This window comes from Scyliorhinus torazame, chromosome 12, assembly GCF_047496885.1.
Source record: "Scyliorhinus torazame isolate Kashiwa2021f chromosome 12, sScyTor2.1, whole genome shotgun sequence".
NCBI lineage: Eukaryota > Metazoa > Chordata > Chondrichthyes > Carcharhiniformes > Scyliorhinidae > Scyliorhinus > Scyliorhinus torazame.
The window spans coordinates 84,916,409-84,930,093 of NC_092718.1; the positions used below are offsets into that span (position 1 = coordinate 84,916,409).

At 47.4% G+C, this 13,685-nt stretch overlaps 1 protein-coding gene across 1 annotated transcript in view; it reads right to left on the bottom strand.

Annotated features, from left to right (window-relative positions):
• LOC140386531 (B-cell receptor CD22-like) overlaps positions 1–13,685 on the bottom strand; it is a 118,963-nt gene that overhangs the window by 91,046 nt on the left and 14,232 nt on the right. Inside the window, 1 exon segment of the mRNA XM_072468939.1 lies at positions 11,104–11,397. Coding sequence (XP_072325040.1) covers positions 11,104–11,397 — 294 coding nt within the window.

Below are 13,685 nucleotides of genomic sequence, written 5' to 3' on the forward strand. Positions count from 1 at the left end.
TAATGATCTCATAGTTAGGGATCCTCTCGGAAGGAGCGATCACAATCTGGTGGAATTTAAAATACAGATGGAAGGTGAGATGGTAAAATCAAACACTAGTGTTTTATGCTTAAAAAAAGATTACAATGGGATGAGGGAAGAGTTGGCTAAGGTAGACTGGGAGCAAAGACTTTATGGTGAAACAGTTGAGGAACAGTGGAGAACCTTCCAAGCGATTTTTGACAGTGCTCAGCAAAAGTTATATCAACAAAAAGGAAGGACGGTAGAAAGAGGGAAAATCGACCGTGGATTTCTAAGGAAATAAGGGAGAGTATCAAATTGAAGGAAAAAGCATACAAAGTGGCAAAGATTAGTGGGAGACTAAAGGATTTGGAAATCTTTAGGGAGGAACCGAAAGCTACTAAAAAAGCTATAAAGAAGAGTAAGATAGATTATGAGAGTAAACTTGTTCAGAATATAAAAACAGATAGTAAAAGTTTCAACAAATATATAAAACAAAAAAGAGTAGTTAAGGTAAATATTGGTCCTTTAGATGAGAAGGGAGATTTAATAATGGGAGATGAGGAAATGGCTGAGGAACTGAACAGGTTTTTTGGGTCAGTCTTCACAGTGGAAGACATAAATAACATGCCAGTGACTGATGGAAATGAGACTATGACAGGTGAGGATCTTGAGACGAATGTTATCACTGAGGAGGTAGTAATGGGCAAGCTAATGGGGCTAAAGGTAGACAAGTTACCTGGCCCTGATGGAATGCATCCCAGAGTGCGAAAAGAGATGGCTAGAGAAATTGCAAATGCACTCATGATAATTTCCCAAAATTCACTCGACTCTGGGGTGGTCCCGGCGGATTGAAAATTAGCAAACGTGACACCACTGTTTAAAAAAGGAGGTAGGCAGAAAGTGGGTAATTATAGGCCAGTTAGCTTAACTTCGGTAATAGGAAAGATGCTGAAATCTATCATCAAGGAAGCAATAGCGAGACATCTGGATGGAAATTGTCCCATTGGGCAGACGCAGCATGGGTTCATAAAGGGCAGGTCATGCCTAACTAATTTAGTGGAATTTTTTGAGGACATTACCAGTGCGGTAGACAACGGGAGCCAATGGATATGGTATATCTGGATTTCCAGAAAGCCTTTGACAAGGTGCCACACAAAATGTTGCTGCATAAGATAAAGATGCATGGCGTTAAGGGTAAAGTAGTAGCATGGATAGAGGATTGGTTAATTAATAGATAGCAAAGAGTGGGGATTAATGGATGTTTCTCTGGTTGGCAATCAGTAGCTAGTGGTGTCCCTCAGGGATCCGTGTTGGGCCCAGAATTGTTCACAATTGATGTTGATGATTTGGAGTTAGGGACCAAGTGCAATGTGTCCAAGTTTGCAGATGACACTAAGATGAGTGATAAAACAAAAAGTGCAGAGCATACTGGAAGTCTGCAGAGTGGTTTGGATAGTTTAAGTGAATGGGCTAGGGTCTGGCAGATGGAATACAATGTTGAAAAATGTGAGGTTATCCATTTTGGTAGGACTAACAGCAAAAGGGATTATTATTTAAATGATAAAATATTAAAACATGCTGCTGTGCAGAGGGACCTGGATGTCGTAATGCATGAGTCGCAAAAAATTGGTTTACAGGTGCAACAGGTGATTAAGAAGGCAAATGGAGTTTTGTCCTTCATTGCTAGAGGGATGGAGTTTAGGACTAGGGAGGTTATGCTGCAACTGTATAAGGTGTTAGTGAGATCACACCTGAAGTATTGTGTTCAGTTTTGGTCTCCTTACTTGAGAAAGGACGTACTGGTGCTGGAGGGTGTGCAGAGGAGATTCACTCGGTTAATCATAGAGTTGAGGGGGTTGGATTACGAGGAGAGGTTGAGTAGACTGGGACTGTACTCGTAGTAATTTAGAAGGATGCGGGGGGGGATCTCAGAAACATATAAGATTATGAAGGGAATAGGTAGAATAGATGCGGGGAGGTTGTTTCCACTGGCGGGTGAAAGCAGAACGAGGGGGCATAGCCTCAAAATAAGGGGAAGTAGATTTAGGACTGAGCTTAGGAGGAACTTCTACACCCAAAGGATTATGAATCTATTGAATTCCCTGCCCAGTGAAGCAGTTGAGGCTCCTTCATTAAATGTTTTCAAGATAAAGGTAGATAGTTTTTTGAAGAATAAAGGAATAAAGGGTTATAATGTTCGGGCCGGAAAGTGGAGCTGAATCCACAAAAGATCAGCCATGATCTCATTGAATGGAGGAGCAGGCTCGAGGGGCCAGATGGCCTACTCCTGCTCCTCGTTCTTATGTCTCGGGGGTGGTGGTGGTGTCAACTCACCCATGTTGTCTGGTGTCGGTTGTTGAACTTCTTGTGGCACTGGAGACCAGTCCTGGTCACACTGCCCAAGCTGCCGGCTGCTGCCACTTTGTCCCAGGCAGCACTGGCTGTCCTGTGGCTCACCCTCTGGGATCATTGGGGGTACAGGACATCCCTTTAGGCATCGACCGCATCTAGGAGCCTCCCCAGGTCCGCATCTGCAAACCTTGCGGCCAGGCTTCTTGTCACCATGGCTGCGAGCTTTGTGTGGTTGGCTGTGCAAGTGCTGTTTAAGTGCTTCTCTACCATGTTAGCGGTGTGGCTGGTGATCACAGTCCCAGCGGATTGGCTGGAGTACCTTCATTGGTGGCATGAAACCCGTGGGGTCTTGTCAAGTGGGTGAATTTTTCTTTAATTGTTTTAATTGAAGCTTTTACATATTACACACTATACAACTGTCAGGGTAACTGTGTCGATTACAATGTGCATATCAATTTCTTTTGTGTCGATCCCCCCAACCCCCCCCCCCCCCCCCCCCTTTCGTTCCCCCCATCACCCACTTCCCTTGTTGTCTCAGGATCCTTTCCTGGGCCCTCCACTGTACGTTATTCATTATTTACACGTGGTGCAGACCCACAACATGTGGGTGTGGTTGGCCGGGCCTCTCTGGCACTGTTCACATTTGGCCTCCACCTCCGGGAAGAACCTGCTCATTCAGGTTATTGTCGGGTGCGCTCTGTGCACCACCTTCAACTGCATTAATCTTGCGCATGGGAAAGTGGAGTTGGCCCTACACAGTACCTCACTCCAGATTCCCACGCTATTTCCGTCCCCACCTCTTCCTCCCATTTTTCCCGAGTTTCGTCCAGTGAGGAGCACGTCCTTTCTCAAAGTTGTCCTTTCAGGTCCTCACAGTTTCCCCTCCCCAGACTGTTCATTTCCAGTAACTTCTCTAGCATTGTGCTTCTCGGTATTCGTGCGTATGTAGTCGCCTCCTTGGGAGAAAGGTTTTGACCTATAGATGTCGGAGTTTGTTCCCGTTTGTCAGCTCCTCGAAGGTTGCTCATCTGTCACCAATGAAAAATCCCTAACCGTCAGTGTCCTCCGTCCTGTCTCCACGTCTTTAAGGTTGCATCGAGCATGGCTGGTGCAAACCTCTGGTTGCCGCTGATGGAGGCCATGATGGACAATATCATTCAGATGTTGCCTCATCTGGTTCTAAGTTCTCAGGGTCGCTACCAACATTGGGCTTGTTGAGTGTTTTACTGGCAGGGATGGGAGCTCTGCTGTGGCAAGGGCCCAGAGTGTCTCCCTGTGGACTCCTCCATCCTTACTCATTGCATGTTTGGGTCCTTTACCCATCCCCTCACTCTTTCCGCTATGGCTGCCCAGTGGTAATATTGCAAGTTCAGGAGGGCCTGGCCTCCCATGCTTCTTCTTCTATGTCGTACTGTTTGGGGGATTCTTGAATTCTTCCCCACACCACACAAGTGCCATAATCATAATAATAATCTTCATTGTCATAAGTAGGCTTACATTAACAGTGCAATGATGTTACTCTGAAAAGCCCCTATTCTGGCCCCGCTGTTCGGGAACACGGAGGGAGAATTCAGAATCTCCAAATTACCTAACAGCACATCTTTCGGGACTTGTGGGAGGAAACCGGAGCACCCGGAGGAAACCCACGCAGACACAGGGAGAAGGTGGGGACTCCGCACAGACAGTGACCCAAGGGGAATTCGAATCTGGGACCCTGGCGCTGTGAAGCAACAGTGCTAGGTATTGCAGAATAGAGTAACTCAATGTCCATTGAAGATTCCAACAGGTGGCTTCGTCTGGCAGTATTCCTGGTCCTGGTCCATGGAACACGGTTGCAGGTTAATCATCTTATCTATTGAATGGAAAAAGGTCTTGGGGAGGAAGAATGGTTTGGATCTAAACAGGAAGCGGAACTTGGGCAGTATATTCATCTTATTCGTCTGCACCCGCCCTGCCAGGGAAAGTGGGAGTGCATCCAATTTTTGACTCCCTCTGTCAGATTGGCCAGGTTTCACTTGTGGATCTTGTGGTGATATGTGTGTGAACCATATTGTATGCAGGTAGCAATGCAACCTCCAACCAGCTCATGGCATTAGACTGTGGATATGTGATGTGGCAGACTCATCAGTTGGTAGTAAGGCGTACACCAGGACTGTCGCACATTGGCTAGTTCCAGAACAACTAAGTCTGTATAACATTCTGTATGTTACTCTTCCACATGTTAATCAATAAATCATCATTCTAAATAAGTCACCGGCAGTTCTGTGAGAATCATTGCAACGGCAAGACAACAGAACACAAGAGATCTGTGTCGTCATGGGCTATCTGGATCCCCAGGTAGCGGAATTTATTTTGGGCTATTTTAAGTGGTGGATCCTCCAGCTCTGCCCCTCCCCCTCTCGGCTTCATCAGGAAAACTTTGCTTTTGCCCAGTTGAGTTTGTAGCCCAAGAAGTCCCCGAAATCTCCCAGGAACTTCAGGATTCCTTTCATGCCACATTGTGGGTCTGAGATGTAGAGGAGCAGGTCATCCACATAGAACAAGACTTTGTGATCTCTATCCCGCCTTCAGATTCCCTTCCAACCTCTTGCCCCTCTCAGGGTGATCGACAGTAGCCCAATTGCCAGGGCGAACAAGAGCGGGGACACTGGACATCCATGCCTTGTCCCTCTGTATCTGGTGACATTTGTCCGTACGCTCACCTTGGGGCGGTGTATAGGAGTTTCACCCATGAGGTGAGCCCTGTCCTTAGTCCAAACCGTTCTAGTACCTCAATGAAGTATTTCCACTCAACTCTGTTGAAGGTCTTTTCTGCGTCCAGGTAGACGCAGGTGTTCCCCCCCCCCCCCGATGGGAATCATTATCATTTCCAGCAGGTGCCTGATGTTCGCAGTTAGCTGTCTACCCTTAACAAAGCCTGACTGGTCTTCTGCGACCACCTCTGGTATGCAGTTCTCCAGCCGCTTGGCCAGGGCTTTTGCTAGTATTTTCACGCCACATTCAACATCAAAATGGGTCTGTATAATCTGCACTCTGTTGGTTCTTTGACCTTTTTTGGTATCAGCGATAAGGTGGCGTGTTAGTGTTGGAGGCAAGGTGCCCTTCACAAGCGAGTCTGTGAACATCTCCCGTAGGTGAGGGGCCAGTGCCATTGCAAATATTTTGTAGAAGTCCACCAGGAACCCATCGGATCCCATCAACTTCCCCACCTGATGCTCTCCATGACCTCTCCCAGTCCTAATTATACTTCCAGCTCCCTCTATCATCCCCCATGACTGGCATGTGCAGTCCATCCAGGAACCGTTTAATCCCCGAGTCCCCGTCAGGGGGTTCAGAGGTGAACAGTCCCCGATAGGAGGCCTCAAATGCTTTGTGACCTTTTTTGGTTCAACCACCAGTCTGTCTCTGTTATCCTTTACCTGGGCTAGGTCCCTTATGGCTGCCTGCTTGCTCAGCTGGTGAGCCAGCAGATGGCTACCTTGTCTCCATGCTCGTAAAAGGTCCCCTGTGTCCGGCGGTGTTTGTGCAGTGCTTTCCTGGTGAATAGCAGGTTAAAGCCCATTTGTAGCTTTTTCCTCTCCACCAGAAGCTCTGTGGTCCGGGCCTTGGAGTACCGTCTGTCGAACCCCTGGATGGAGTTGATCAGTTGTTGCCTAGCTGCCCTCTCTTCCCTGTCTCTGTGAGCCTTATAGGCGATAATTTCTCCCCTAATCACAGCCTTCAGTGCCTCCCAGAACGTGGAACGTGAAACTTCCCCATTCCTGTTCGTGATGTACTCGCCTATGGCCCGTGATATTTTCTGGCAGAACACCTTGTCGGCCAAGAGGATCGTCTCCAACCTCCATGTGGGGCGTTGGGCACGGTCCATCTCCAACCTCACATCCATGCAATGTGGAGCGTGGTCGGAGATTACAATCGCAGATTATTCTGTTCTTATTATTTCTGGAAGCACCAATTTCCACACGAAAAAGAAGTTCATGTGGGTGTAGACGTTGTGTACTGGCGAGAAAAACGAGAATTCCTTCTGCCCCATAAATGTTGCCAGTTCCCTCGCCATGCCTGCCGTTTTCCCCGTTCTGGGTTTGACCTGTCCGTCCATGGGTCCTGTGCACAGTTGAAGTCCCCCCTCCCATGATCAGTCCATGCATGTCTATGTCGGGGGTTTCCACCATGGTCTTTTTAATAAACTCCATGCCTTCCCAGTTGGGCGCGCACACGTTCACCAGGACTACCGGTGGCTCGTCCAGAGCACCACTGACCATGACGTACCGTCCCCCCGGGTCCATAACCGTCCTCATCGCAGTAAACATCGTCCTTTATTTGTCAGTATGGCTACCCCCTGGCCCTCGTCCGGTAGCAGGACCGGTAGGTCTGTCCCAGCCAGCCCTTCCTTACCCGCAGTCGGTCCTTCTCCCTCAGGCGCATCTCTTGGAGGAAGACTCTGTCAGCTTTCATGCCTTTCAGGTGGGCAGAGACTCAGCCACCGTACTCACCATGAGGCCAGGCCCCTGAGCTCCACAGTTTGCTTTGTCCAGCGGCCACCCAAAATGGCCGTCAACCATGTGTACGCCATGTCGGTGAGCACCTGCACTTTGGGGACCCTCCAAAGTGGCTCCTTGTGGTGCCATCTTGTTCCAGCTTTCCGATATCGATTTGCTGAAGCCTGTCTAGACCCCTTACCCCTGCCTTATCGTTTAGTTCCCCCTATGGTTTTGATTCCGCCTTCTGCCCCCACAATGCGCCCCTGCACCCCCCCCCCCCGTATCCCTCCTCTTCCGTCTACCCCTGCCTTCCCCCTCCTATCACTGTGTCCCCCGACACTCCGCCATCAGATGCACTCCCCCCGGTGGGTGGTATGTCGTGTCACCCCCTCAAACTTCACACTAGTGTGGTGGACCCCCTCCCAGGGTTGATTTGATCCCCTCCTACAGCCGCTCTACTCGTGTCCCTACTGTCTCCTCCTCACCCTCTCCTGCGCTCTGCTGCCCCGTCCCCTCCTTCCTATCAGCTGGTTCCCATGTTCATCGCAAGGCGGTGCAGTCCTGCGCATAATTATCCATTTATTCCTTTTGTTTTCTCCATGTCTTCTCATCGCTGTCTCTCTTGCTGCCTGTCCAGACCGTTCTTATGGGCAAACATGTCCTCCTCTGCCAAGGAAGTAAAATAATATTCTTTGCCCTGGTAAGTTACCCAGAGCCTGACTGGGAATAACATCCCAAATCTGACCTTGCTCTTGTACAGGGCCACCTTTGTGTAGTTAAATTCTGCCTGCGCTTCGCCGGGTCCACCCCAATGTCCTGGTAGACTCTTATTTTATGCTATTCCCAGTTGCACGCCTTTGTCTGTCGAGACCAGCGAAGGACCCTTTCCCAATCCTGGTACCTGTGCAGCTTGGCTATTATTGCCCTCGGCTGCTCCCTGGCCTTGGGCTTTGGTCGGAGCGACCTGTGAGCCCTGTCAATCTCTGGCTGTTTGGGGAAGCTATCCCTCCTAACCAGGTTGCCCAGCATTTGGGCCACGTAGTCAGTTGGGTCCCAGCCCTTGATCCTCTCTGGCAGGACCACTGTCCGAATGTTCTGCCTCCTTGACCGATTCTCATGGTCCTCGATCTTCCCTTTCCGGCTCCCCTGGGCATCACCAACCTCTTGATCTTGGCCTCCAGGGCGATGATTCAGTCGCTCTGATCTGTCGACGCCTTTTTCAGCTCTCATGCTCCCCTGGGCTTCCAGTTTCAAGTGCCATCAGCATGGCGACTAGCGCCTCCACCACTTTGCATTTAACTTGGCATTAATGCCACTTTTCATTGCGTTTCTTGGTTGGGAACATCCTCCATCCATTGCCTCTATTGAGGGAGGCTGGGGACCCCTCGCCTTGTGGATACGCTGACCCGCTTGCCCGCCACTCCTGACCCTTGCTGCAATTTCTGGTGTCCCTGCAGCCTCTCGAGCTATTGCTTCCTGGCATTTTTGTTGTTTGTACTGTTGCTGAGGGTGATGGGATGTTTTAGTCCGATTTTGCGGGCTATATTTATTAAAAGTGCCTATTTTTCTGTCATATGGAGGAGAGTCACGTGATGTGTGATTATTCAGCACAGTCCCATCACCGGAAGTCCTCTTAAGTGAATCAATTAACATTGTATTGTCTTGCTGGCCTTGCCAGGCCGAGCGCAGGAAGCTCACGGTAGTTGCTACTGGCGACCACACTTAGAAATCTTTCTGGAGAATCGAGTCTTTCAGGTGAGCAAATTCTCTCGATCTTTTCACTGGGCTATTCAACCCCCGAATGTTCCTGGTGACCAAATAAATTGTGGGTCTACCACCTCCACCCCCAATTCGGAGTTAGCCATTTCCACCAAGGGAGAGTGCCCAAAAGATATGTAAAAGGTACAGCAACAAGCCCACCCAAGATGGCCACCCAACCAAATCAGAAGATTTAACAAAGAGAAATCTGCAGTCACCATCAGCAAACTACCCATACCGCCTCCCCCCACACCATCACCCTTCAATACTACCACACCCAAATACACACACAAATAGAGGCAAGACAAACAACTAAAATCTACTTCTAGCCAACCTAAACAAAACAAGAACACTTAAACTCATTATCCACAAAAACTACTGTAATGAGGTGCAGCCAATCCTTCAAACACATTCCCACTCGCTAACTCTTAGGTTAGCAGGGGGGCTCCCAACTACAGTTTAGATAAATGGTTACAAACAACAAAATGCTAAAACCTCATAAACCATTCCACTCCGAAAGGGAGCTACCATCATAACAAACAGAACAGTACCCCACAAAGAACTAAACCCCAAATCTAAACCAAACTGTCAAACTTCAACCCCAACATTAACAGTAACATACAAGAACAAACCCCTACAATGCAACTATTCAACATGCCCACCACCATCACCCAAAAACTCAATTACACCGCGCCCAACCCGTGATTTTTAACAAAGGAGTCTGCCTCTCCCGGTGTATCAAATAAATAGCCCATTCCGTGGGAAGTCACTCTATGCCAAGCCAGTTAAACTACACCGAACCAGACTCCATTTTTATACAGGGCGACTTTGGCTTTTTAGAACGCAGCCCTCTTCCTCACCATGTCCACTCCCCCGTCTTGGTAAAACCTGATGGCGTGGCCCTCACATTTAAAGTCTCGATGCTCCATCGGATATCTCAGAACCTGCTCTTTCTCTTTGAAGCTATGGAACTTCACTATTACCACACGTGGTGGATCCCCAGGCCGAGGCCTCTGCCAGAGTACAGTGGGCTCGGTCCAACTTCGGGGGGATGTGAATTCTCCTCCCCCACCATCTTCCTGAACATTTCTGCAAAGTACTCCGTGGGCATTAAGCCTTCCATTCCCTCTGGCAGCACCACAATTCGATTTGCCTCCTGGACCGGTTCTCCAGATCATTCACGTTGGCCTTCAATGACTTGTTCGCTTCGGCCTCCAATGACATCTCTGCTTCCAGTCAGGCAATACAATCACTGTGGCTTAAAAGAGCCACTTCCATATCTTTTATTGTGGCCCCCATGGGCTTCCATGGTTTAATTGGTCTTCTCCAGAGCCACTCGGATGGGGGCTAAGGCCTCGTCTATCGATTTCCAGAGGTCCTCCGACACAATCCGCCAGTGTTTATCAAATTCCTTCAACAAGGTACTAGAAGGTACCTGGGCCATTCGTGGAGTGGCCAGAATCACAGAAGCTGCCTCTGCCACTTTATCTGCCGACAAACTCTGAGAAGCCTCCGATTCTGAACCACTGCTTCCAACCTCCTTTCCCCCGACTTTTCTGGGCATTTCGATCATACAGGATCCTTATTCTGTTAATTATGTTGGTTTTCAAAAGAAAATACCCCCTGATACTGAGAGTAAGGGTCAAAATGTGCAGGACGACAGAAGGAGCTACCTCGTGCACATCTGCAACTACATTACACCAACAGAAGTCCATCTCAGCTCCCAATCCACTTTAAATACCATTAGCACTCAGGAATACCTGTTTTACAGAGATGTCTGAATATTTTATATTGCGAAAGAAAGATCGTTTGACACTGCTTTAAAGAAAAGATCTGACTCCTGTCAGCACCAGGCAGAAACTTTGGATGTATTTCTTCAGAAGTTGCTTCTCAGTTGTTGCACCTCACGTTGTTCTCAGACAAGTCTGAACTGCTTGGAAAGACTGTTAATCAGCCTACAAACATATCTTTAACTGAACTGCAGTGAGGGTAAACTGCTTGAATTCTGCTCACAGCTCCTTCTAACTCACAACTGAACTGCTCAACTGAGCTGCTTTTTCTGCAAAATTCCTGATACTTTGGCTCCACCCAGTAATTACATCATCCTACCAAGTTGAACTCTAACTAATTCCAGAGGAAACCTCCTTAATCCCCAAACAAAACTGCGTTACCCAAGCTTTTTATGGTGCCTCAATTGTAGCCCGGCTCCCAAAACATACTTACCTATTGACCCAGGATTTCTTTTAAAAACATGACTGCAGCAGTCACACACACTCTAACCCAGACTTTTAACCATTACTGCACCAAATACCGAGAATACAATGAAATTCCTACATTCATCACACCTGTCAAGTGGGGATAAACGTTCCCTAGGCACTATAAGAGAAAGACTTTAATATTTCTCAATGACAAAGGACAGTTTTTCTGTTCAGCACAGAGGTGTTAGTGGGGTCTCACTGTGCAGAATCTGAACTATGACATTTGTAGAATGAAGAATGTCCATACTTACATGTCACAGTTAGTACAAGGGTCCGTTCCGATGAAACAGATGGATATTTCACTCTACAGGTGAGATTTTGTCCATGGTGTTTGAGTGATGGGGTCAGGCTCAGAACAGTAGTGTAGGTCAGAGTGACGCCGTGCTGAGTTACAGTGTTTGAGACTGATCCAGGTACGTCAGTGGGAGTGTCCCATGTTAAGACAGGTGCTGTTCCACTGCATGTTGTGTTGAAGGTGCAGTTTATGTCCACATGTTTTCCTGCAATAATTTCAGCAGGGAATATCGTGGGTTTATCTGTGAAATCTGACACACACAAAATGGATCCTTTTAGATAAATAGAAACTGAAGAATCTGTTCAAATATTAATCACAGTCCCACAAGAGAAAGCCCGTGTAAGCGAGTAATATCAGTACTGAGAGATTCTTTCCTACTTTCAGAGCTAGTGGAGTGCCTGTTACTCAGCTTAATATACTTTCACTCCAATTAACAATCTTGGGTGAGGGAGGAGGAGCTGCTCACAGTTCATGGTGAACTGGTTCATTACGTTCACAGCAATTTGACCAATTTAAATTCTATCTTGTCTCCTTCAGGACAGAAACAATTTGAAACAACCTGTGAACCAGTACCTAATACAGATGATCATGTTATTGATCACCTTGCTGTTTATGGGAGCTTGCTGTGCACAAATTAGCTGCTGTAATTTCAGAAATTATTTCAGAAATTATTTAATTGTCTGTGAATCTATTTGGGGCATGTTGAGGTGGTGAAAGACGCTGTAGAAATGTGAATTCTTTGTTGATATGTAAGCCTTTTAAACAACATTAGAGCGATTGATTAGAGTGGATAACCTGATAACATTGATGGACACAGTCAATACAGAAAGTGAGTATTATGGATTGCTTTCTCGGGACTGAGTCTGGAGCCGCCACACGAGTACCCCGACCGGCTGGAGCACATTAGTTCCACTCCGTCGGGATTTCGGCCGGTCGGGGGCGGAGAATGGCTGAGCGGGCCTCTGGCAATGGCCCCAGGTAGGTCCCAGGCGGCACGGCGTACTCCCCGAGTACGGCGCTTTTCATGGCCCGCAGAATCGGTGAACCAGCGTCGGTCCTGATTTCTTGCGGGAACATGGATTCTCCGCCCCGCACCGGCTGCGATTTCAGTGTCGGGGTGTGGAGAATCCAGCCCTATAAGGTTGAGTTTGGAAATAAGAAATTATTGCAATTTGTAAACATCACAGTTTGTGTTATTTCCCATTGAGTGCTGAATGTGAATTGTTGAGGAATTATAACCCAGCACTTGTCAGAAACATGAAGCCAGGTAACAGGGTGATAACTATGGCTGGGACCATTGTCAAATTCTATTCTGTAATAATAAGGTCCTGCATCTTCCCGCCTGATATTGTTTATTATCAGGGAACAATTGCCGTCTTTCAAGTCTTCAGACAGCCGGGTCCGGTGTCGGAACTGTGAGAACTCGTGTTTGTGATCCTTGGAGTGAGAGGCTATCTGCGATCTTCCCGATTCCTCATTATTAAACCAGACTCTGCTCCTCGATTGGTTTCCCAGACACGATGGATAACTGTAATGACACGGAATCTGTACACACAAACCTTCCTGCGCTGTCACCTGTTGTGGAGTCTCACCTTTCCACTCTTGTGACGGTTCAGCGAGGGTGAGAAACATCAATTTTAACACTGGGTGGTTTGTACATCCACCAGACTCAAAATTCACAGATGAGACTGAATTGGGGGATGGCCAATACTGAGGAGGACTGCAGTACTTTGGAAGGAAGAATAAAAAAGAAGAATATTATTTAAATAGAGAGGAATTGCAGAATGCTGTGCTACAGAGGGAGCTGGGAGTCCTTGTACATGAATCATAAGATGTCAGCATGCAGGTACAGCAAGTGATTTGGTAGGCAAATTGAATGTTGGTCTTTACTGCAAGAGGAGTGTGTGATGATATGTATATGTATATATAACTAAAGGGTTAATTATAACATCTAGCTGTAACACTACCACTAGAGGGCACCACTAGATCCACCAAGTATAAGCTCCCAGAGGATCTTGGTCTCTTTCAACCCAAGAGTGTTTAGAAAGCAGTAGTGTATGTTAGATAGCTCTCAGTACAGTTAGTATTTATAGTTATGAATCAGTTAATTCAATCATATTTAATTATTTGATTTCTAGAGATAGTTCTGTAGATTCTGTAGAACTCAGATATAATCAATAGTTACTTTAATAAATTAGTTTGCTTTAAGTTGGAGACTCGCGGTTTCTTCAGGATCACACCAGACCATCAGCATCAACAGCAACTAGTAACGATACATATTACGAGAGCCAGTAATATAACAGGGTGGGGTATAAAAGTGGAGAGTAATCGCTACATCTGTACAGGGCATTGATGAGACCACACTGGAGTTCTCCGGTATTATCCGGGGCGTCCACTGTACTCCCCCTCCGATGGGTCGAGTTCCCGACGACACGGTTCACTTCTGCTTTTAAAAATCGTGAAACTGACGTGGGGCTGATGATGGAAAGAGAGAGGGGGTAGGATCCGGAGAGCCGCGACTGCGGGCTGCTGGGCCAG